Consider the following 20,416-nt stretch of genomic DNA (forward strand, 5'->3'; position numbering starts at 1 on the left):
GTACAGTCAGATACTGACAGGCACAATAGCGATGAGCACGTTTCCAAAAGCACATTGATACGTGAAGACACAGACAAATACAAATCAAACCAAATCACGCGCCGTATTTAATTTTAAACCATAGTTTTCCATCTGGTAATAACTCCTCGTCCTACAGTAAACTAGGGTAAATATTCTCCTTTCTCCAACTAAATGTTCAGATGTTCAAAAAGGAAAAAAAATCTAATACTGATGAATTTTTATTCATATGTTCCAAGTTATTTTCTTTTTCCTTTCCGAAGACGTGCCTCCACATACACTGCACCTTCCTCTAACAATTATTGTTTTTTTTTCTTCCCTCTTTGTTTTCATTGGCACGATCCTAACACCATTTTGTCATCATATGCGTAGTCAGTGTTAGAATAAATCGTTAACGATGGCTCCGTTAGTCAACTCTTCTTCGCATTAAAATCACTCCTCCGATCTCTTATTCCTCTCTTCTCCGGCGACTTTCATACACCTTCGAATCTGTAAGCTCCCAACCTCTCCAGATCTTATAGTATAGTTAATAGTTGATGATTAATTGATGATTGTCTTCAGTTAGAAATTGATCCGGTCAAATCAATGCGTTACTGGAACTTAGCCGATTTCGTTTTATTTACTCTCTTCGCCGATTGATTCTCTAAATAGTTTTTGATGGCTGGATCCAGAGCGAGCCTCAAAATATTTGTGTTAATAATATGTATTATACCATTTAGCTCCCAAATTGATTAAGAAAAGTATATTTATTAATTGTTTCGAACCCCATAGATCAGCTTTGCTTCTAAACAATTTCACATAAAATTCCTTTCACTGTATATGCAGGAATGAGTTTGTGAGTGGAGGAGGAGGAGGGGGTCCACCAATACCTGAGCCAGTGCTTTGTATTTTTATTTTAGTTTTTGATCAATTAGAATATAAACAACAATGGGAAAAGCATCCTCTCTGCTTCTGTCTCTCCTAGGTTTCGGTTTCTTTGTTGTCACATACAATCTTATGACCCTTATAGTCCACAATAGATCTGGTGTGATGAGTAGTAGTCCACTTCTAGATCCCGTTGTTCAGATGCCTCACAGAAAGACCAAAAGCTCTCCTGCGGCGCCCTTTCACGTTGCATTGACTGCTACGGACGCTCCTTATAACAAGTGGCAGTGTCGTATTATGTATTATTGGTATAAGCAGAAGAAGGCTCTTCCTGGTTCTGACATGGGAGGGTTTACTCGCATTTTGCATTCAGGGAATCGTGATAACTTGATGGATGAGATACCGACGTTTGTTGTTGATCCTCTTCCTCCAGGTCTTGATAGGGTGAGAAGAAGAACTTTGTTTCCCTTGGTATGAGTTTTTGTGCTAAACTAATAATTGATTGATTCACTCTTTGTGTTTTTAGGGGTATGTTGTGTTGAATAGACCGTGGGCGTTTGTGCAATGGCTTGAAAGAGCTACCATTGAGGAAGAGTAAGTCATGTCTCACTTCGTACCAAAAAAAACATTATTTAACTGTTTGCTGAATCTCCTGGTTGTTGTTAATTATGGTGTAGCTATGTGCTGATGGCAGAGCCTGATCATGTATTTGTTAACCCTCTTCCCAATTTGGCTGTTGGAGGATACCCAGCCGCTTTTCCGTTTTTCTATATTACGCCTGAAAAGTACGAGAACATAGTCAGAAAGTATTATCCTGTGGAGATGGGGCCGGTTTCAAATATTGACCCGATTGGCAATTCTCCTGTTATTATAAGCAAGGTGAGATTTGATTTACATGTGCTATAATCGATTTATGTTGGTTATCTCTGTCTCGCACATATGAATTGAACCTCAAACATTTATAGAGAGATTTAGCTAAGATGTGATGTTGGTGTCAAGGAGCATGTTGTTTGGTTCTTTATGCATTAACAGCAGTTACTTTCTTATGCAGGAATCACTTGAAAAGATTGCTCCTACATGGATGAATGTCTCGCTAACAATGAAAAACGATCCGGATACTGATAAGGCATTCGGATGGGTGTTGGAAATGTTAGCACTTTGTCTATTCATAAATTGACTCCTCTAGCCTTTTTGAATCCCATCCTTGTTTACTGAGATAGCTTTGCCTCTTCTCTTTTCTGTTTGATAAGGTACGGTTACGCAGTTGCATCTGCTCTGCATGGCGTGAGGCACATACTTCGGAAGGACTTCATGCTTCAGGTAAGAATGGACCGTGTGCTGATTACTGTTGTTTAAATCCTTTTCGGTGTCGAAGTTATTTGTGTTAAATTGTTTTGTCAAAGTTATTTTATTTCCTCCACATTCCTAAGTGCTCTCACCATATCTTTCAGCCTCCATGGGATTTGTCTACCAAGGGGAAGTTTATCATCCATTATACTTATGGATGCGACTATAACATGAAGGTGATTTTGAGACGATTGTTTAATTTTATTCTGGCAGATAGACTAGAGAACATAATTTTACACCTTACTTTTCTTGCTCTTGAGACTACCAAGTTTTGTCGCAACCTTATACTTATACAAGGTCCATGTTAGTTTTACTTATATCAGTTTCCTATGTATTCTAATAGAAGTACATTACCGACTGTTAAATACAGGGTGAGCTGACATATGGCAAAATAGGAGAGTGGCGATTCGATAAGAGATCACATCTACGAGGTCCTCCTCCGAGGAACATTTCCATGCCACCTCCCGGTGTTCCAGAAAGTGTGGTATGTTATATATTTACCACTTAGTCTAATCCTATATACAACGAGATACTGTTGTAAGGTTCACAAGGGAACTTATCCGCATCATGTCAATTGAGATTTGAGACTATATATAGCAACGAGATACTAATGTAGTTTATCAACTTCCAAGAATTGTATGCACAAGTCGGTTTAGTAGTTTCCAGTATCTTTAGGAGTTTAAGGTTTCTCACACATTGTACCTGTCGTCAAACTGTGAATGACTTACCTAAGTGCATTTGTGTGTTGTGTTTCTGATGGTGGTGATGCAGGTGACTCTAGTGAAGATGGTGAATGAAGCTACTGCAAATATCCCTAACTGGGACACTCTCTAACTCGCATCCACAAGACACAAATCATAGAAAGGACAACAACCCATTACAGCTTATTTTGCCAAATGAAGTGATTTGTTTTTTTCCTTTTACTTCTTTTCTTTCTGTTAAATGATGAACTCAAGAGTAAATTATGGAATCTGGTTTCAGAAAATGTTCAAGAAATGGTTAGATGATAATATGATGATAGTTAGATGGTGAAAACAGTCAACTGCAACTCGAGAGCTATGGAGTGGTAAGTCTCTTGAGCTTCTGCAACTCTGATAATTAGGGCTGTTCGTTTGAGATTACATGCAACCATTCACTCAAGACCATACTTACCACTTCAAGAAATGGTTACATGATAATTAGGGCTGTTCGTTTGGTTGCCGCAGGTATCGGCGGCAGCGGCAGCGTCAACTCTTGTTCGTTTCGTTGACGTAGGAAGCTGCGTCTGACGCCGCGTCCTGCGGCTGACGCCGATAAAACCTGCGGTCGCGATATAGTATCCGGCAGCGGCAGCGTCAGCGTCTGCGAAACGAACAACAACTGTCCCCATTGACGCTGCCGCCGCCGCTGACACTGACGCTGCCGCTGACGCCGAAACCTGCGGCAACCAAATGATCTCAGTACTCCTTGATTTTAATGTCCTCCTTGATTTTTGACAATAATATCATTTACAATTAGCTTAATTTTTGTCTTGAGTGAATGGTTGCATGTAATCTTATAGAACAATAATATCTTTTTTTTTTTTTGATCAAAATAGAACAATAATATCTATGTTGATAACATGTTAGACAAAACCTTAGTCAATACCCAAGGGAGAATCAAGACAAGCGACTTGATTAATCTGGTCGGCCTAGACTGTCCTTTCTGAACATGCATGCATTTACAATCATAATCAGTGCCCGTAAATGTTTTCTTAATGATATTGCTTACAGTATATGCTTCACACTAAAATATCCAATTTTGTAGAAATCTATCAGGTTACATATTAATTCATCTATCAGGTGAATTTGATTACCTATAAAGAAATAATTTGATAAATGTGAAATTATAATATTATAAAATAAAGAACTTGTCTAATTAAATTAACTAATGACATGTTATATATCTGTAATTGATTTGCTTTCTCCCTTACAAAACTAAAAAATAAAATATAAATTTACTGGATACATATTTGCTTTAAAAAAGATGAGCCTATTGTCCAAGTAATGGGCCTTATCGGGCTTTCAAAGTTGTTATATAACTTAAACTTCCCCCCAGAATTTGAAACAGACACGAAAGAGCCAAGACAGCGGGAAGCTAATATCGACATTTCTTCACTATTCATTCAGTTTCTGCATTCTGAAACTAGGCTCGTGTCTTTGTCTCTTCACTATTCATTTCAAGACACTGACTTATCACTGCTTCAATACTCTATTATGGTTGACATTTTATGCGTTTCGTGTCCTCCTAATTAAAAAATACTCTACTATTTATATACACATACTATGATGAAAGAGAGAAGCAAAATAGTAATGGGTAACGCCCTTTATTTCTTTGTAACGGAAAACTTGATTTTTTTTTTTACTGAGTTAATTAAGGTAGGCAATAAATGAAATGGAATGTTGAATTTGAAATTAAATTAGATAACATAGTACAACAAGTAGAATTAGAAAATAACGGTTTTCATATATTGAATCAAATGGATTGTTGACACCTTTTTCATCTTCTTAATATTTATTTAACTTAACTAAATCGTGGCACGTGTCCATCTTAGTGACATGTAAATTTTTGTATTTTTGACAACAATTTTTGATATACCGAAGCAGCAAACAAGCATGTGGCTGACCGTACTTGAGCTTGTTATAGGCAGTGAGATTTAGTACCAAAGAGCTTGATCAAAGGAAATGTGTTTTGAACCAAAATAAAGATCTGTGTCTTAGATAGACTCTTAGGTAGTAATGTAAGCGTTTAAAAGAACAAACAATAATCTATGGAAGCCGTAGTGTTCTTGTAGAAGTAGTTTTTGGTAATTGCTGCTTTTTGATAATAGAGACTACACTCACCTTTGGGTTTGTTCACCAATAGCACAGTACCGTTAGGACCATCCCATCTAGGAGGAAGCTGACCGTTCGTTCACAAGAAAAGACTAGACATACCTCTCTCATTGTTTGACCCTTGAAAAACTCTCCTCTACCTTCTCCTCACAATTCTCCGTATCACCAACCACTCTTCCCACCATGCACTACTACATTCCGGGAGCTTCCCCAGGCTGCAAAAAAGCCTTATCCAAACACTGATCAGGGTAATACTTCTTCTCCATCTTATAATGCTTATCCTTCCTTCTCCCACGGATACGCAAACGCATCGTAGAAATACAGCTCCTCCACCACCTCTGGCTTCAGCTCCACCAACCCTTCGTCCTCGGAATCAGACCCGGGTCGGCCCTTTTCGCCTTCCGAGACGAGTTTGTTGGGTCCGGAGAAGTGGGCGCGAGGAGGGGTTTTGAGAGAGGGAAGACTGTGTGGGACGGTTGATGATCATTTCGTATTGGAGTTGAAGAAATGATCATGGTTAGATGATAGTCCTTTGATTCTCCTAGTCTATATTACTTGTCCAAGGCCATGACCTGATCTAAAACCCATTTAGTTATTGACAAAAGCCCACTTTTGCTCTTAACGAAGGCCCGTTTTATTAATTTATTGTTTTTCGTATAAAGTCCAAATATCTTAGTTTTCGGACGGTTGAGTAAAAACTAATACTGCTCATAGGGGGCGGACGTTCGGATTCGGATCTGGTATTTCGGATTTTCGGATATTTTGGTATAGAGGTATAGAACCCGTTCGGGTATTTCTGTACTTCGGGTCGGGTTCGGATATTTTTAGTTCGGCTTCGGTTATTTCGGATCGCGTTCAGATATTTAGATTTTGAAAAAAAAAATTAAAATAAAAATTTTTCATTTCTCAAATTTCTTGTATTTAAAAATATAATTTTCATTTAACTAATTTTTTTTTAATAGATTAAGTGGTTAATAGATTTTGACATAACATTTTGAAACTAAAAAAGACATTAATTTTGTTATTGTTTTTAAATTTTGGATGTAATTTTTTGTTAATTTTTAAAATAAAAAGTTTGACATACATTTTAAGGGAGTAGCAAATCATTTTCTCCGTAATTCTATGTATATCATACTTAAAGTATGTGTAGTATCAATTTAAGTATTTTATATAAAATAAGAGATGTAAACTAGAAATATATGGTTAATTATATATAAGTTCGGTTATCTTCGGATATCCATTCGGGTTTGGATATTATCCGTTCGGGTTCGGATATCCAATCTCTCCTAATTCAGTATCCGTTCGGATATTTTGGTACTTCGATTCGGATTTCGGTTTGAGTTTTTCGGATCGAGTTTGGGTGAAGCTTCGGATATCAGGTAAAGTGCCCACCCCTACTGCTTACTACCATAAACCTTATGGTTAAAATTGGTTCGTATAAAAAATCAAGATGGTTGACAACAATTAGTCAAAAAACGGGTTCTGCGCACCACCAAAGGCACCCACCCGTCAAACCTAAACCGACGAGCCAACAAAAAAAAAAAAAAAAAAAAATCATCCTACAGTAAATAATTTTCTAATAAAAAAACAAAAAATCATTATCCTACAGTAAATAATTTCCTAATAAACAAAACAAAAATCATCCTACAGTAAATAAATAATTATTTCGAGCATTAATCATAATATCCTAGAGTATAAAACCTTGAAGAAGAACCTTTTTCACATTTTCTTACATTATTTTTTTCTTTTCATCTTGCTCGATAACTCAACGTGTCTGGTTCCTCAGCAATTGTTGATCTACCTTTTCCTTCTTCTACTACTCCATGGATCTGCTCTTCTCTTCTTGATCCAGATCGAAAGAACCTAGAATTTTTTTTTTTTTTTAATTTGTTTGTTTGTTGTCGTTATGTCCTAAAGCAACTCTCTCTCTTCAAGTGATTGAGATTTTTCACACACTTCCTTCCTTCTACTCTCCTCTCTGATCTCTCGCGATTCTAGGGCTTCTCTAAATGGTTGCGGCGAAGATGAAGGTCCCCTGTTGTTCCGTGTGCCACACGCGGTACAACGAGGACGAGAGAGTCCCTCTCCTGCTCCAATGCGGCCACGGCTTCTGCAAAGACTGCCTCTCCAAGATGTTCTCCTCCTCCTCCGACACCTCCCTCGCTTGCCCCCGGTGCCGCCACGTGTCCGTCGTGGGGAACTCCGTCCAGGGCCTCCGGAAGAACTTCGCTATGCTCGCCCTCGTCGGCGGCGGAAACTTCGATTGCGATTACACGGACTCCGACGAAGACGACGAGGATGATGGTGATGATGGTGGAGCTGCTTCTAGCTCGCGTCTTGATAAGAGCAGCTCGTGTGGGCCTGTGATTGAGGTCGGAGCTCACCCGGAGATGAAGCTTGTGAAGCGGATTGGGGAAGATGGGAGTGGAGGGGTTGAGATGTGGGATGCGACGGTTGCGGGCGGCGGGGGGAGGTGTAAGCACCGCGTGGCGGTGAAGAAGATGTGTTTGACGGAGGATATGGATGTGGATTGGATGCAGGGACAGCTCGAGAGTTTGAGGAAGGCTTCCATGTGGTGTAGGAATGTTTGTACTTTCCATGGGGTTGTCAAGATGGATGGATCTATGTGTCTGTTGATGGACAGGTGTTATGGTTCTGTTCAGTCTGAGATGGAACGCAATGAAGGGAGGCTCACTTTAGAGCAGATCTTAAGGTTACTTCTTTACCTTCTCTTATGCTTTGTGCCTAATCTCATTACTCAGTTTATTTGCATGAAGCTTCAAACTTTGATCACCTGTGCTAATTTGAAATTACTAGACTAAACCAGACTTGTGTTTTTTTGTTTGTGTGATTACTGGTCTAAATTCTATAGGAAGTGCGCAAGTTTTCAGATTCTAGTGAAACAGGCAACTTAAACTGAGTTTTGGATGTTTTAGTGCTGAGCACTCTGATTATCTTGAAATTAGGAGAAAACTTGAAGTAGTTGTCATCTCTCTTTGTCGGACTAGTGAGAGTTCATAGTATGTTTCTGGTTCCAACTCCAAGGTTATGTTTAGTCTGGGCCGGCCCTGAGATTTGGGGGCTGTAGGCGATTTAGTAAGAGTTTCAATATTTATTTCTATATAAATTTGGGGGCATTTCTATTTAATTTTCTTCAAAAATTTCGAGGTCCATAGGCCAGTGCCCAGGACCAGCGCTGCCTTTAGTTCACTTGTTTGTCTTTCTTCCCATTTTATGTTGTTAACTGAATAATATCATTTTGGAACTGCTAACTTAAAGAACAAGTGAGTAAATGAATATCTTTGTATTATTTTCATATTAAAAATTACCTCCAGTACCTATGTATTATTTCATTGCTCTTGTTGTGATATTGAATTATTTTTTTTACCAACTGAAGATATGGGGCGGATGTTGCTCGAGGGGTTGCAGAGCTACACGCAGCAGGTGTTATATGTATGAATATAAAGCCTTCTAATCTTCTATTGGACGCAAGTGGCAACGCTGTGGTTTCTGATTACGGCCTCGCTCCCATCCTGAAGAAGCCAATATGCCAGAAAACTCGACCAGAGTTTGATTCTTCCAAAATCACTCCATACACCGACTGTGTAACGCTCAGTCCACACTACACTGCGCCGGAGGCTTGGGGGCCAGTGAAAAAGCTCTTTTGGGAGGACGCAAGTGGCGTGTCTCCGGAGTCAGACGCCTGGAGTTTTGGTTGTACGTTGGTTGAGATGTGCACTGGCTCCACACCGTACGTGAAGAAGCCTCTTCCTACTTGCAGATTATTCACTTTGTGTGTTTTGTGTCCGCCGTTGTGATGTAACTATCATTTGAATTTTGGCAGGTGGGATGGTCTTAGTAGAGAAGAGATTTTTCAAGCTGTTGTGAAAGCAAGGAAAGTGCCACCACAGTATGAACGTATAGTGGGTGTGGGGATTCCTCGAGAATTATGGAAAATGATTGGTGAATGTCTTCAGTTTAAGCCGTCAAAGAGACCTACTTTTAATGCAATGCTTGCTACATTTCTTCGTCATTTACAGGAGATACCACGTAGCCCTTCAGCGAGTCCTGATAAGTAAGAGTGCCCTTTCACTTGTGCTAAAAAGTTCATGAATTGATATTAGCATCAATGCCTAAGATTGTTTGTGTCATTATGCCTTATATTCTTTCTCCTAACAATTTTTACAAATTGTGGATGATGTAGTGGCTTTATCAAAGTGTGTGGAGTAAATGTTGTAGAAGAACCTCGCGCTACTAACATGGGGGTCTTACCAGATAACCCTATCAACCTACATCGGGTTGTTCTGGAGGGAGACTCTGAGGGTGTAAGGTTGGTATCTGTAACGAATATTTAGCTAATCCTTTTGTTAAACAACCTTTTTCTAAACTACATTGGTTTGATATTTGTTTTGGAGTAGAAATATACTAGCAAAGGCTGCAACTGGAAGCGGTGGAAGCTCTGTGAGATTCCTATTAGAGGCGCAAAACGCTGACGGTCAATCTGCTCTTCACTTAGCCTGCAGACGTGGCAGTGTCGAGCTTGTGGAGGCTATATTGGAGTATGGGGAGGCGAATGTAGATATTGTGGACAAAGATGGGGATCCTCCTCTTGTATTTGCTTTGGCAGCTGGATCTCCACAATGTGTTCATGTTCTCATTAAAAAGGGGGCTAATGTTAGGTCTAGACTGCGGGAAGGATCAGGTCCGTCTGTTGCTCATGTGTGTTCGTACCATGGACAGCCTGATTGTATGCGTGTAAGTCTCTGCTCCTGAGGAATTTATCTATCGCTTTAAAGCTTCCATTTATCTGAAGTATATTGTAACTTAGGCTAGTCTTATATTTATTATCTTTTTAATTCTTATTGATACTATTAATAGGAATTGCTGGTAGCTGGAGCTGATCCAAATGCAGTAGATGATGAAGGTGAAACTGTGCTTCATCGAGCTGTTACCAAGAAGTACACAGATTGTGCCATTGTTATATTGGAAAATGGGGGATCTAGATCAATGGCCGTTTCAAATGGAAAGGGTCTGACGTAAGTACATAACTGAACCCTCATATGCTGCGTATACGCTTCCATAAGATCTGGCACTGACTAGGTTACTACTGGGCCTTCTAGAAACCAGTTCTGATTACAGAAACGGATTCTATTTGTTTTTCTTCTTAGTTCTTGTGCTCTGTTTTACATCTACATTAGAACTTATCTTAATTAGTAGCATTGTACCTACTAAAACATGTCCGCTACGTTGACCTGTTTGGATAAGCCATAATGAGGTAGCTGCCACCATACTCCGTAAAGTGGTTCATGGATTTTTTTTCTTAGGAAAACATATTCCATTTGTAAACCTATGTTTCCACTATTTATGCTTTAGGTCTTTATACTTTTTTTTTGTTTCAGACCGTTACATATGTGTGTATCAACATGGAATGTTGCTGTTATCAAGCGATGGGTGGAAGTTTCCAGCCCAGAAGAAATTTCGCAGGCAATAAACATCCCAAGTCCAGTTGGCACTGCTCTATGTATGGCTGCTGCTATAAGGAAAGATCATGAAAAGGGTAATGAATTATAGTATCTTTTGTAGAGTAAATTGCTTCATATAAGTATGAAGAGATTTTCGTGTTGTCTACTCGAGTCCTGTGCTTTTTTTGTAGTGCCATTTTTCTAGCTATTTTGACTTTTGTATTATTATGAATATCTTTTAGACACGATGGTTACTCTCACCCCTCAATGATTAGAATGTTTTCACGCTCCATTTCTAACAATTTGTTTAGTACAGTACCAAAAATATGTTATTTGAACTTTTTCCTCTACTAATTCTTACAATTGTGTCCTGTCAAGTTTGAATATTGGATGCTATGTTTTATTCAATTTGTTATATATATATATATATCAGTTTACTTAGCATGTATGCTGCTGCAGAAGGTAGAGAGCTAGTCCAAATATTGCTTGCGGCTGGGGCAGATCCAACTGCGCAAGATGCTCAGCATGGGCGAACAGCGTTGCATACTGCTGCTATGGCTAACAACGTGGAACTTGTGAGGGTAAGATGCTTTCCTTCCAAGAACATATTCAAGTTTATGTTTCAAAGAAAAAGAGTAGTATTATGTTTTCGTCAGTGATGATAGATATGTTGTTGCGGTAGTTTTGAGGGAAGAGAGTAACTTTCGTAAATTTTACTCATATCTTTCATTTATATTGTGTCTTACATAGGTCATCCTAGATGCTGGTGTGAATGCGAACATCCGGAATGTTCACAATACAATTCCCCTCCACATGGCTTTGGCAAGAGGGGCGAACGCATGTGTTAGCCTACTTCTAGAGTCTGGCTCGGACTGCAATATACAGGTAATATTATTTTAAGTCTTTAGTCATAGAGAAGGCTAAGCTAATAATATGCTAGTGCTTTAATCTCTAGTCAAGTCGCATGAGAATGTTGAACTGTTGATATAAATAGAAATAGTTCTTTGTGGCTCGTTTCCTATTGATGTATAATGATGATCAGTTTATTGTAAGTAAGTGAGCGTTTGATATGAATAACATGGTTAGGAATATATATGTTCGTTGCATAAGTAGTGGCAAAGCTTTGTGCATTTGATGTTTGTTTTTTTCCACATTGGGTCAATAGATGCTGTTCTTACTTTGTCACTTGACTTGTCTTGTTCTGTTTTCGTTTTATTATAAGGATGATGAAGGTGACAACGCATTGCATATAGCAGCAGATGCAGCAAAGATGATACGTGAAAACCTTGATTGGTTAATTGTGATGCTTAAGAGACCTGATGCTGCTGTGGATGTCAGAAACCACAGGCAAGCACTAATTTGATGCTATCATATATACTAAATAGTTAGAAAGAAGGCTATACTCATTACACTGGGGTAATGTTAGTTTCCTGTCTACGATCATAATTTATATAATTTGCTTAACAGTGGGAAGACAGTACGTGACTTCTTAGAAGCCCTTCCAAGAGAATGGATCTCCGAGGATCTGATGGAAGCACTTTTAAAAAGGGGAGTTCATCTATCACCTACAATGTGAGGACTTCCTCTGAAAAACCTTTCTGCTGAAATGCACCTTTACTCACTTAATTGACGCTGGTTTCAAATTCTCAGCTATGAGATAGGGGATTGGGTGAAGTTCAAGAGACGCATAACAACACCCTTACATGGATGGCAAGGTGCTAAGCCTAAGAGCGTTGGGTTTGTGCAAACCATTCTTGAGAAGGAGGACATGATTGTCGCGTTTTGTTCTGGCGAAGCTCATGTGCTGGCAAGTGAAGTTGTTAAGTTGATTCCGTTGGACAGGGGCCAGCATGTAAGACTCAGAAAAGATGTTAAAGAGCCAAGGTTTGTGATTGCTCTCCACTGTGAATTTTTCTCTGAAGATGCTACAAAAGCTGTTAAAATGTTTGTTGATTGATATTATTTTAGGTTTGGTTGGCGTGGCCAGTCACGTGATAGTGTCGGCACTGTTCTATGCGTTGATGAGGATGGAATCTTACGAGTTGGGTTTCCTGGAGCCTCTCGAGGCTGGAAAGCTGATCCTGCCGAAATGGAACGTGTGGAAGAGTTCAAAGTTGGGGACTGGGTCCGTATCCGTCAGAATCTGACGTCAGCAAAACATGGTTTTGGATCTGTTGTCCCAGGGAGTATGGGGATTGTTTATTGTGTGAGGCCAGATAGTAGCCTCCTCGTGGAGCTGAGCTACCTTCCAAATCCATGGCACTGTGAGCCTGAGGAAGTTGAACCCGCTACTCCCTTTAGGGTAATGTACTTGATTAAATTTATTACAAACAGTTCTTACTTAATATGAGAAGTTTAATGCGAAATTTTCTTTATATTTTATAGATTGGTGATCGGGTTTGTGTAAAGCGTTCAGTTGCTGAACCTCGTTATGCTTGGGGTGGTGAGACTCACCACAGTGTTGGCAAGATTAGTGAAATAGAGAATGATGGTCTCCTTATAATTGAAATACCAAACCGGCCTATACCGTGGCAGGCAGATCCTTCAGACATGGAGAAGATTGATGATTTCAAGGTAAAACTGGTTTTCTCATGCAGCATCTCAGGAGCTTTGATTCCTTTTAACATTGAGCCTTTTGTACTACGAGCAGGTTGGTGACTGGGTCAGAGTGAAGGCGTCAGTTTCTTCTCCGAAATATGGATGGGAAGACATTACTCGAAACAGCATTGGCGTGATGCACAGCTCAGACGAAGATGGTGATGTGGGGATAGCGTTCTGTTTCAGGAGCAAGCCGTTTTCATGTTCGGTGACAGATGTTGAGAAAGTTGTACCGTTTCATGTTGGGCAAGAGATTCATATGATACCATCTATCGCCCAACCACGGCTTGGATGGTCAAATGAGACTCCAGCAACTATTGGTAAAATTATGAGAATCGACATGGATGGGACTTTGAGTGTAAGTTTCGCAAATTGATGGAGCTACCCTCAGCTCTGAGTGTAAGTTTATGGATTTTTTTGTTCTCTTATAGGCACAGGTGACTGGTAGACAGACATTGTGGAAGGTCTCACCTGGGGATGCAGAGATGCTATCAGGTTTCGAAGTCGGTGACTGGGTGCGCTCAAAGCCAAGCCTAGGAAGCAGACCAAGCTATGATTGGTTTAGTGTAGGAAGAGACAGCATTGCCGTTGTTCACAGCATACAAGAAGCAGGTTACTTGGAGCTAGCTTGCTGTTTCCGGAAAGGAAGATGGAGTACTCATTACACAGATTTAGAGAAGATCCCATCTCTGAAAGCCGGCCAGTTTGTGCATTTCCAAAAGGGCTTAACAGAACCGAGATGGGGCTGGAGAGGAGCTAAGCCTGATTCTCGTGGCATCATAACGACCGTTCACGCTGATGGAGAGGTGAGAGTTGCTTTCTTTGGGTTGCCTGGGCTGTGGAAAGGAGATCCCGCGGATTTAGAAGTGGAGCGTATGTTTGAGGTTGGAGAATGGGTGAGGCTTAAAGAAGGTGTTCCTAGTTGGAAGTCCATTGGACCAGGAAGCGTTGGTGTAGTCCATGGAGTAGGATATGAGGGAGACGAGTGGGACGGAACCATCTCCGTTTCGTTTTGTGGAGAGCAAGAGAGATGGACAGGGTCCTTTACGCATCTAGATAAAGCAAAGAAGCTTGTAGTTGGACAAAAAACTCGTGTCAAACTAGCGGTGAAGCAGCCTAGGTTCGGGTGGTCAGGTCACAGCCACGGGAGTGTAGGAACCATAGCAGCCATCGACGCGGATGGTAAGCTAAGGATATACACACCAGCCGGTTCCAAAACATGGATGCTTGACCCATCGGAAGTGGAAACCATAGAGGAAGAAGAGCTCAAGATTGGGAACTGGGTCAGGGTGAAGCCGAGCATCACAACACCTACTTACCAGTGGGGAGAAGTGAACCCTTCAAGCATAGGAGTGATTCACAGAATGGAGGATGGAGACTTGTGGGTATCTTTCTGTTTCCTAGACAGGCTATGGCTCTGCAAAGCCGTGGAAATGGAACGTATAAGACCGTTTGGGATTGGAGACAAGGTTAAGATAAAGAACGGTCTGGTCACACCTCGGTGGGGCTGGGGAATGGAGACGCATGCAAGTAAAGGACACGTTGTGGGAGTTGATGCAAATGGGAAGCTGAGAATAAAATTCCTCTGGAGAGAAGGGAGGCCATGGATTGGTGATCCTGCTGACATCGTTCTAGATGAACCTTCTGGCTGAGTGTATGATTATGTTTTTGAATTCTGGAAGATTTGATCATTAGGGCTGATCTGTGCATTACAAAAAGACATAAAGAGCTCTCTCAAGCCCTTGTGCCAACCATGTAATCTATCTATATCTCTTGTCTCTCTCTCTCATGATATGATTTATTAATACTTTTGTTAATAAAGTTAAAAACTATAGAGTGATAGGAGATATTTAGGAGTTGTATCATCTATTATCTTTTTCTTTGTTTGTTGTTTGTATAAAATAATGAGTCCTTTCTTCAGTATTATTAACAAGCCTTTTGAATGGTCTTAGCCTCTGATATTAGTGTGTTAAGAGGAAAAATAATAACAGTATATTTTGTTGTTTACAAAATGGCAACAACTATACACAGATACTTATACATTTCATGATGCTTTATTTCTCCACTGGCAACAATGGCTCCTTCAACAAAGTGTTGTAGGATTGGAGATCATTGTATGATGATGAACCGTTATTGTTGCTAAACCTTCTCAAGAAACTTGGTTTCTTGTCTTCCAAGCTAGAGCTTTGTAAGTAATTAAGACACACTTGTACTGCGTCGTGTACTCTCACAAAGTACCATTCTTTTCCAACAAGCTCAACCATTCCTGATCTTGCTATTGTCATGTGAACATCTTTATTCGGATTTGAGATCGCTAGCTGAATGTCCCTTGCTTTGTACTCTTGGTACAATTCTTTCAATGCTTCCACCGCGCTAGAGTCTATGTGAGTAACAGCTGCCATTGTTTATATTTTATGTTTAGCGATTCTGTACTATTACATGAGTCATTCAGATTCAATAGAGGGTCTTACGTGACATTTCCAGGATAACAAAAGAGATTCTCTCCACCTCTGGTCCCTTGGTTGTGTATTTGTCTACAGCAACTTCATATTCTCGAAGTCTACACTTTGCAAAATAAACGGCTTGTTAGTATTTCTATAAAGTCACACACCAACAAGGAATAAGTATGTGACTCTCACCTGTCTTTAATGTAGCTTATGTTGGCAAAGTAAATAGGAGCATCGATTCTGACAATCACAATCCCGTTGTATGTGTAAGCCTCTGGATACTGCTTCACGTTTCTGTACACTGTGGTGCCTGGAAGACGCCCCAAGACAGCTACCAGGAGAATAATCATGACAAGCAATTAAACTAAGTTAGAAAAATAGGCACTCTTAAAACGCATTTGACCAAGAGGAAATTGAACAGAGATTCCTCCTACCAATATGAGGGTTTGCAGACTCGTGGATAACGAATGCTAGTGAAAAACCAACCTACAAAAATTGAATCCTTAGATAGTATAGGAGAACTCTAAATAAAAACTTTAGTTAGGTGAATCCGAGTATGCTAAGAGTCTTTAAATACTTACACCAACAAGGACACCAATCTCTATTCCGAAGAACAAAGTTGTGGTGCTGGTGATGGTCCAAAGTGTAAAGTCCCTCTTGTCCACACGCCATAGGAAGATAGCTTCATCATAGTCAACCTACATTGATAAAAATCCGGAAAGTGTAAATGAAAAAAAAAGAAGCAAGTTCATCTTCACTCCTTGGCAGGTGGGTTGTTATGAACTTACCAAGCCACTAACAGCAGAGATCACTATTGCTGCCAAAGCACACTGAGGATTCAAGAGAGATAAGCAACAACGTGAAATTTAGAAGCCAGAATCTAGTTTCACAATATTCACCACAGGCAGAGACAGACCTGTGGTATGTATTTGAAAACTGGTGTCAAGAACAGTAGAGAACATCCAATGATTATTCCTGTTATAAGTCCTGATAAGCCTGTCTTAGCTTCACTTTCATTACTCACAGCTGACCTAGAAAATGATCCTAATTTTTGCATTTAGGACATTCACAGATTCGTCAAACTAAGGTTATTAACTCCAAAATGATATTATTAGAAAAAGTGGTACATGTATTTGGAATTGTTGATGGCTTTGATCATATCAAGATAATATACCTGTAGATGGGTATGCTGAAAATAATGACCCCAATATATTTGCAACACCAAGACCAAACAACTGTCAAGTGAGGGGAGAAACAGTTTGATCTTTCAGTTAAAGTTGATCTTTCATATACTACTCAATTATTCTATAGACAAGCAGAATACCTCTGAATTTGAATCCAACTCATATCTGTTTTTTGCTGCAAGCGCTTTGGCAATACCCACAGATTCCTGGATAGAAAAATATAGAACTACTTCTATTAGCTAACAACGAAACATAATATTAAGTGACATGCGTTACTGCACCTAAATCTAAACAAGAAATTATATTTTTCTTTATTTCATTAGGAAGTAACTATCCATTTATGGTTCCACATGATTAGGTTCAGTTGGAGTTCCCATTTGCCCACTCTGATAAAAAGTAATGATATTGATGTCTCACCAAGATGGCAACACCGGTAATGAGAGCTGATGTTGGAAGCAATGTTTTTGCATGATCAAAGCTTCTTGGGAAAGAAAAAGTTGGAAGTCCTTGAGGTATTTCTCCCACCTGGAATATACTAAGACTTTTACAATTACTGCAGACACTCAACCACTATGCATCTCAACAAGAAAACTACAGCGATCTGACCAGAGAGATGGAAGGTGGATGGAACACTTTTGCAATGGTTGTACCGAGAACTATCCCTGTGAGTGGCGCTGCTGCTCTTAAGAACTGAAGTTCCTTCTTTGCTTTCCCCTGCCAAGCAACACCATGACCTTATAATCACCACAATAATAAAATTAAAGTTTCAATAGAAAGAACAAGGCTCATACCACATGCTTCATCACTTGAAGGATTACTAGAATGAGAGATCCCATCAAGAAAGGTGGCCATTGAAACTACAAAAAAAAAGAAAAAAGATCCATCTAAATAAAGTATAAGTAGAATAAGTTTTTTTATCACTATTTGAAGCTGCTATTGGAAGTTTCACCTTGTCAGCTCCAGCTATAATGCTCTCAACTAGTGGCACAATCTTGCTGCTCCTAGCAATGTTATATCCAAGGAAATATTTCACTTGAGATAATCCAATGACAATGGCCGAAGCACTTGTAAATCCAGATATGACCGAGTGACTAATGAAACGAATGAGCCATCCAAGCCTGTATTGAAATCCCAAAACAAGGGAGATATGTTCATGAAACAGCAATAAACAGAGGACTTTTAAATTGTCTGAATCCAAGAAAAACTAATGTTATTATTACCTTAAGAGCCCCATGATGCACTCCAATATTCCGACCAAAAGCGCCAGCAAAATAGCAAGTTCAATATGTAATTCTTCCTCAGACGAATCAGCGATTCCTCCCAAAGCATTGGAGACGAGGAGTGAGACCAATGCTACAGGTCCAATAGCAAGCTGACGGGATGAGCCGAATATGGCATAGACAAATATCGGCACAAATGATGAGTCTGCATCAAAGGTTACCAAACTGAATCAATCTAGACATTTCATTACAAAACCAAGAGCACAAGAATCTGTTTCAGAATAAAACTCACATAGACCGTATATTGGTGGAAGGCCAGCTAGCTTTGCATACGACATTGCCTGCTCAAATCCATCAAACGTTATTTAAATCAAACAATGTATATTGTTACTGAAAAAAATTCAACTAATGATCCTCTTAAGCTACAAAACAATTCCGTTTTAACATTTTTAACAGTTCCCCATCCACACAAAAAATGCTATAACGGATGATAAACATAATTGACACAAAAATTTAACATGGTTCACCAAATTGGCTACCTCCACGGACAAAACAACGAGATGCTTAACTAACTAAAGATACAATTCACCAGGTTCAAGACATATCAGCACAACTAAGGATGACTCTAGCTTCCTTGAGTTCGTAAAGATATAAACACATCTCAATACGATAGAAACGAAAAAAGCTAGATATAATACCTGAGGAACAAGCATTATACCGACGGTGATACCAGCCATGAGATCAAGCTTAAAATACTCACTCCATCTATAAGTTCGAATCCATCTGAAGCAAGGAAACAAAGTCTCAACCCAATCCACGAGGCTCATCCGCTTGATCTTCGCCCTCCATCCGGATAAGATATCGTCGAAAGGGATCGAGGGAGGACGAGCATCATCGGAGGTGTCAGGGTGCTGGAGCGGGATGACCTTAACGGGTCGGGTCTGACCCGGAAGCTTGGGTGAAGAAGACGAACCGGTTCCGGATCTTGATACAAGGCTGGTCAGGTCCTTGACGCTGAGGGATGCGTAGGACATGGCTCTGCGCGCACCGTTGGTTGGCGCACGTTAGATTACAAGGTAATGTAACTGTTTGTATGTATGTATGTATGTGAAAGAGCAATCGTATCGTATCGTATCATATCATATCATTGTTTATTCCATGTTCCAACAAACTTAATATAGAAAATTATATAAGTATAATCAATTTTTATGCAGCTGTTAATTACATCCACGTAAATTTGATTAATTTAATTCACGTATAGTAAAACCATTCGAGTGACGTACTTACGTATTTAATCAGTAGTTAACTGCAAAGAACAACTTGGTGTCACTTGTTTGTTTCGTCACGTTCAAATACTACAAAACAGTCATCCACTACTAGTGGCTTATTACGTGCCAGTTTGGAAGATTTTCTTAAAGTGATGGAAACTCATGAAAAATGTGTTTGGAAGTAAGAAAACAAGATTAGGGATGACGATGGACGTTAAACCGTCTAGATCCACGATGTTGATGAGTAAAGCAGGTCAACTTTCATGTCGGGTCCATCATAATTCACTACAATAATAATAAAAAAAAACTATTCACGAAACATACCCCTGAGCTTTTCAATGTTTCTATTTTAAGCCCCCAGCTTTAACCACACATATCAGTACATGGCGAGCATGTGTGATGATCATAATATTCTGTGTTGCTGCTATCACTACTACTACTATTGCAGTTTTCTCTCAAGTTCATCGAATTGCCATCCATCAACCTAATCTGCAGGGTAATCATGAGCCACCTTACCAAAGTCAGTTCCAAGCTCGGCTAGTTCGGCTCCAGGGTTGAATTCTTGACTGGAACCACCAGTAGTAGACGGTTCCTCGCAGGGCTGTCAATTGGTTGGGTGCCCATGCATAGGTGTGACCCAGTCCAGACTGTTTTGGGTGGGTGTTGGGTGAACCCATAACTTAATGGTCCGGTTGGGCTACAAAACCGAATTTGCCCATGGACAGTTTGGGCCAAACCAATTGTTCACTGGTTAACCCAATACATAAAAAAATTAGGTTTTTTAATTTTGGGGAGAAATCAGATTTTTCCATTTTACGATTCCCCGATGAAAAATCTTCTTCTCGCGATGAAAGATCCTTGAGGCTTCTCTGCATCTCGATTCGTCTTCTCCAACCATGATTTCTCTGGTTTATCTCTTCATCCATCTCGGTTTATCTCTTCATCCTTCGATCTTTATCTCTTCATTCTTCGTTAGTTCGTTCCCTTGGATGCTTTCTCTGGTGATTGATTGATTCTTCTTTAGCTTTGATTGGGTTTCTGTTTATAGTTTTGCGAAAAGACTTTGAAGAATCTAGGTGGTAATGCAAAAATAGGTTAATAATTCATCTGACACGTGTTTGGATTTGTACGAAGGCTCCATCAACCAAGAGGGCCG

At 39.8% G+C, this 20,416-nt stretch overlaps 3 protein-coding genes across 5 annotated transcripts; 2 read left to right on the forward strand and 1 right to left on the reverse strand.

Moving 5' to 3' along the window:
- The first annotated feature begins 232 nt into the window (after positions 1–232).
- Positions 233–3,257, forward strand: LOC106331662. Its single transcript, XM_013770059.1, has 9 exons — positions 233–509; positions 844–1,326; positions 1,409–1,476; positions 1,560–1,761; positions 1,934–2,031; positions 2,133–2,202; positions 2,334–2,405; positions 2,600–2,713; positions 3,001–3,257. Exons 2-9 carry the CDS (start codon positions 946–948, stop codon positions 3,061–3,063), a joined length of 1,068 nt encoding a protein of 355 aa, XP_013625513.1. The 5' UTR covers positions 233–509; positions 844–945; the 3' UTR covers positions 3,064–3,257.
- A 3,552-nt stretch (positions 3,258–6,809) lies between these two features.
- LOC106331658 (E3 ubiquitin-protein ligase KEG) lies at positions 6,810–15,092 on the forward strand. 2 transcript variants are annotated; one of them, XM_013770054.1, is made up of 16 exons: positions 6,810–7,794; positions 8,479–8,832; positions 8,926–9,156; positions 9,286–9,411; positions 9,500–9,836; positions 9,960–10,117; positions 10,481–10,638; positions 11,006–11,124; positions 11,294–11,428; positions 11,766–11,890; positions 12,011–12,115; positions 12,194–12,427; positions 12,512–12,845; positions 12,929–13,117; positions 13,194–13,499; positions 13,573–14,793. In XM_013770054.1, exons 1-16 carry the CDS (start codon positions 7,091–7,093, stop codon positions 14,791–14,793), a joined length of 4,836 nt encoding a protein of 1,611 aa, XP_013625508.1. In that variant the 5' UTR covers positions 6,810–7,090. The 2 variants fall into 2 exon arrangements, with proteins under 2 accessions (XP_013625508.1, XP_013625507.1); XM_013770053.1 differs by having other exon boundaries at positions 7,091–7,794; positions 11,003–11,124; positions 13,573–15,092.
- A 73-nt stretch (positions 15,093–15,165) lies between these two features.
- LOC106331659 (sulfate transporter 4.1, chloroplastic) lies at positions 15,166–19,346 on the reverse strand. Of its 2 annotated transcripts, XM_013770056.1 has the most exons (17): positions 19,280–19,346; positions 18,691–19,030; positions 18,285–18,333; positions 17,993–18,197; positions 17,722–17,890; positions 17,564–17,629; positions 17,379–17,486; positions 17,190–17,297; positions 16,913–16,978; positions 16,763–16,823; positions 16,505–16,632; positions 16,377–16,418; positions 16,170–16,286; positions 16,023–16,074; positions 15,781–15,919; positions 15,613–15,701; positions 15,196–15,536 (listed from the first exon to the last, which is right to left on the reverse strand). In XM_013770056.1, exons 2-17 carry the CDS (start codon positions 19,024–19,026, stop codon positions 15,196–15,198), a joined length of 2,076 nt encoding a protein of 691 aa, XP_013625510.1. In that variant the 5' UTR covers positions 19,027–19,030; positions 19,280–19,346. The 2 variants fall into 2 exon arrangements, with proteins under 2 accessions (XP_013625509.1, XP_013625510.1); XM_013770055.1 differs by lacking the exon at positions 19,280–19,346 and having other exon boundaries at positions 15,166–15,536; positions 18,691–19,136.
- Between the last annotated feature and the right edge of the window lie 1,070 nt (positions 19,347–20,416).

The sequence above is a fragment of the Brassica oleracea genome, chromosome C3, assembly GCF_000695525.1.
Source record: "Brassica oleracea var. oleracea cultivar TO1000 chromosome C3, BOL, whole genome shotgun sequence".
NCBI lineage: Eukaryota > Viridiplantae > Streptophyta > Magnoliopsida > Brassicales > Brassicaceae > Brassica > Brassica oleracea.

Bases quoted from the DNA above. Each gene is read 5' to 3' on its own strand.
- LOC106331659 (XM_013770055.1), bottom strand. From the start codon at position 19,026: ATGTCCTACGCATCCCTCAGCGTCAAGGACCTGACCAGCCTTGTATCA. The intron at 18,198-18,284 runs GTGAGTTTTATT...CCTTTGATGCAG, and splicing joins TCCACCAATATACGGTCTAT to ACTCATCATTTGTGCCGATA. The intron at 16,419-16,504 runs GTCTGTCTCTGC...TTGAATCCTCAG, and splicing joins TTTTCAAATACATACCACAG to TGTGCTTTGGCAGCAATAGT.
- LOC106331658 (XM_013770053.1), top strand. From the start codon at position 7,091: ATGGTTGCGGCGAAGATGAAGGTCCCCTGTTGTTCCGTGTGCCACACG. The intron at 12,428-12,511 runs GTTTGTGATTGC...ATATTATTTTAG, and splicing joins AAAGATGTTAAAGAGCCAAG to GTTTGGTTGGCGTGGCCAGT. The intron at 13,118-13,193 runs GTAAAACTGGTT...TACTACGAGCAG, and splicing joins AGAAGATTGATGATTTCAAG to GTTGGTGACTGGGTCAGAGT.
- LOC106331662 (XM_013770059.1), top strand. From the start codon at position 946: ATGGGAAAAGCATCCTCTCTGCTTCTGTCTCTCCTAGGTTTCGGTTTC. The intron at 2,032-2,132 runs GTTAGCACTTTG...CTGTTTGATAAG, and splicing joins TTCGGATGGGTGTTGGAAAT to GTACGGTTACGCAGTTGCAT. The intron at 2,203-2,333 runs GTAAGAATGGAC...CATATCTTTCAG, and splicing joins GGAAGGACTTCATGCTTCAG to CCTCCATGGGATTTGTCTAC.